Source organism: Babylonia areolata, chromosome 20, assembly GCF_041734735.1.
Source record: "Babylonia areolata isolate BAREFJ2019XMU chromosome 20, ASM4173473v1, whole genome shotgun sequence".
NCBI classification, from domain to species: Eukaryota; Metazoa; Mollusca; class Gastropoda; order Neogastropoda; family Buccinidae; genus Babylonia; species Babylonia areolata.
The window spans coordinates 47625386-47628088 of record NC_134895.1 but is presented as its reverse complement, the minus strand read 5'-3'; the positions used below and the strand labels follow the sequence as shown (position 1 = coordinate 47628088).

The window sequence follows — 2703 nt, the reverse complement described above, 5'->3', positions numbered from 1 at the left end:
CACGGCCACCACCTCCACCCTCCCCAGGCCCGGTGAGGCCCACGTGATGCTGGACCTGATGACGTGGAGCGAGATCGTGGACAACCTCCGGTCGGAGGGCAACCTCAAGATGGCGGCCATCTTTGACCTTGACGGCGAGAGGCTGGGCGCCACGCAGGGCGTCGCCATCAGCAAGTCGGAGGTGCAGGGCGTGCTCAAGAGCCTGCAGATACCCTGCTCCACCATCTACGCCCTCTTCTTGGGCGGCGCCAAGGTCAACTGCCTGCGCGTGGACGAGCGCACCCTGCTGGGCAGAACGCCGGAAGACGTGTTCGTGGCCTACCGCAACAACGACGTCCTCATCTGCGCCTCCACGGCGCTGGGCAACAAGAGCTCCTGCCTGGGCAGCGTCCGGAACTTCGCCCTCAAGCTCAACATGCAGCCCGTGCCCGACGCGGTGGCCTCGCCCAGCCTGATCTGATTTGATCTGATCTGATTGTTGTCGCTTGTCAGACTGAACACCCTAAGTCCTCTGACGTGTACAAGTTTGTTTGTTTTTGTGTTTTTTTTTTGTTTTGTTTTTTGGGTTTTTTTTTTGTGTTTTTTTCTGGGGACTGTTCTGACGCACTACTGATTTGATTTGATCTGATTGTTCTCGCGGCTGTCAGACTGAACACCTAAAGTCCTCTCTGATGTGTACAAGATTCAAGTTTTTTTGGTTTTTTTTTTCCTGGGGACTGTACTGACCTACACTTCTGCACGTGAATATTGGCTACTAACACTGAGGACTGGTTTGGATTTTGTTGATCAGGTCGTGCAAAACTTTTTTTTCCGGAACTTTTGAATGGATCGAGAGAGTCTAGAACTGGTGACAAGAGCATGGTAAGAAAGAGTTCAGGAAGAGAGCATAAAACTGAGGGTAAAACTGTCTTTCACTCTTCGAAATCGGGAGCTTACACTGCGTTTCCATGAAAAGAAGTATGACTAATATCAAAAGATCGTAGTGTTGGTGGTGTTAAATGTGATGCTGATAGTAAACAGAAGCTGATTAAGCTTACCTTAACAAGTTCATGGACAGAATGTTATGCTGATAAATAAAGAAAGAAAGAAAGAAAGAACATGAAAAAAGAAATTAAAGACCTGCCTAAAATATCCATGAACAAGATAATATAAAATCGCCAGTAAAAAACAACAACAACAACAAAAAACAACAAAAAAACATGGAACAGGAACTGGAACAGTTGCTGACGGTTAAAAAAAAAAAAAAAAGGCAATGCATATCAGCAACGTATCCTTTGCTGCTAGAAGTATTCATATGTTCTAAGTTTTGTGCAACTTTGTCACGTTTTTGTTTTGTTTTTTTGTTGTTTTTTTTTAATCACAACAGATTTCTCTGTATGAAATGCGGGCTTTCCTTTCTTGGGAGTGAGCACCGCAACAGAGCAGCTTGGCTCACTTCTCTCTTTATCTTTTTTTTTTTTTTAAATTTTTTTTTTAAAGTATGTGTGTATACCAAGAGAAGATGTTCACAGCGAAAGGTGCAGCAGCGCTGCTGACCAGGCGTTAGGTTGTCCACATCAAAAAGGTTCACATCACTATCAGTAGCTCAAGGAGGCATCACTGCGTTCGATCAAATCCAGTATACGCTACACCACATCTGCCAAGCAAAGAAAAAAAAATAATAAAAAATAAAATAAAGTATAAATAACAATAAAAATAAAATAAATAAAGTAATATATATAAATGAAATAAAATATAATAATAATAATAAATAAATAAATAAAAAGAAAAAAAAGAAATACATCACATCGAAAGGTTCACATGCTACATGGTCTGTGACAGGCTTCACACGGAGCGAGAGTTAGGGTCCAGACATGCAGGTGTTAGGGGGCAGGAGTAATCACCAGTTAATTGTGGGGCTGGCTGAGTGGTCATCTGTGATCCTCTGTTGTCTGTTCCATGTCAGTGGTCATCTCTGTGATCCTCTGTTGTCTGTTCCATGTCAGTGGTCATCTCTGTGATCCTCTGTTGTCTGTTCCATGTCAGTGGTCATCTCTGTGATCTTCTGTTGTCTGTTCCATGTCAATGGTCATCTCTGTGATCCTCTGTTGTCTGTTCCATGTCAATGGTCATCTCTGTGGTCTTCTGTTGTCTGTTCCATGTCAGTGGTCATCTCTGTGGTCTTCTGTTGTCTGTTCCATGTCAGTGGTCATCTCTGTGATCTTCTGTTGTCTGTTCCATGTCAGTGGATCTCTGTGATCCTCTGTTGTCTGTTCCATGTCAGTGGTCATCTCTGTGATCTTCTGTTGTCTGTTCCATGTTAGTGGTCATCTCTGTGGTCCTTCTGTTGTCTGTTCCATGTCAGTGGTCATCTGTGTCTCTGTGTCTGTTCCATGTCAGTGGTCATCTCTGTGATCTTCTGTTGTCTGTTCCATGTCAGTGGTCATCTCTGTGGTCTTCTGTTGTCTGTTCCATGTCAGTGGTCATCTTGTGATCTTCTGTTGTCTGTTCCATGTCGTGGTCATCTTGTGAGTCTTCTGTTGTCTGTTCCATGTCAGTGGTCATCTCTGTGATCCTCTGTTGTCTGTTCCATGTCAGTGGTCATCTCTGTGGTCTTCTGTTGTCTGTTCCATGTCAATGGTCATCTCTGTGGTCTTCTGTTGTCTGTTTCATGTCGGTGGTCATCTCTGTGGTCTTCTGTTGTCTGTTCCATGTCTGTGGTCA

At 44.0% G+C, this 2703-nt stretch overlaps 1 protein-coding gene across 3 annotated transcripts in view; it reads left to right on the top strand.

The window, feature by feature from the left end:
* Positions 1 to 1181, top strand: part of LOC143294673 (uncharacterized) — an 8130-nt gene extending 6949 nt beyond the window's left edge. For all 3 annotated transcript variants that reach the window (XM_076606061.1, XM_076606059.1, XM_076606060.1), the window contains exon 2: positions 1 to 1181. This exon is cut by the window's left edge and continues 64 nt beyond it. In XM_076606061.1, coding sequence (XP_076462176.1) covers positions 47 to 460 — 414 coding nt within the window. In that variant the 5' untranslated portion in view covers positions 1 to 46 and the 3' untranslated portion in view covers positions 461 to 1181.
* The last annotated feature ends 1522 nt before the right edge of the window (positions 1182 to 2703 follow it).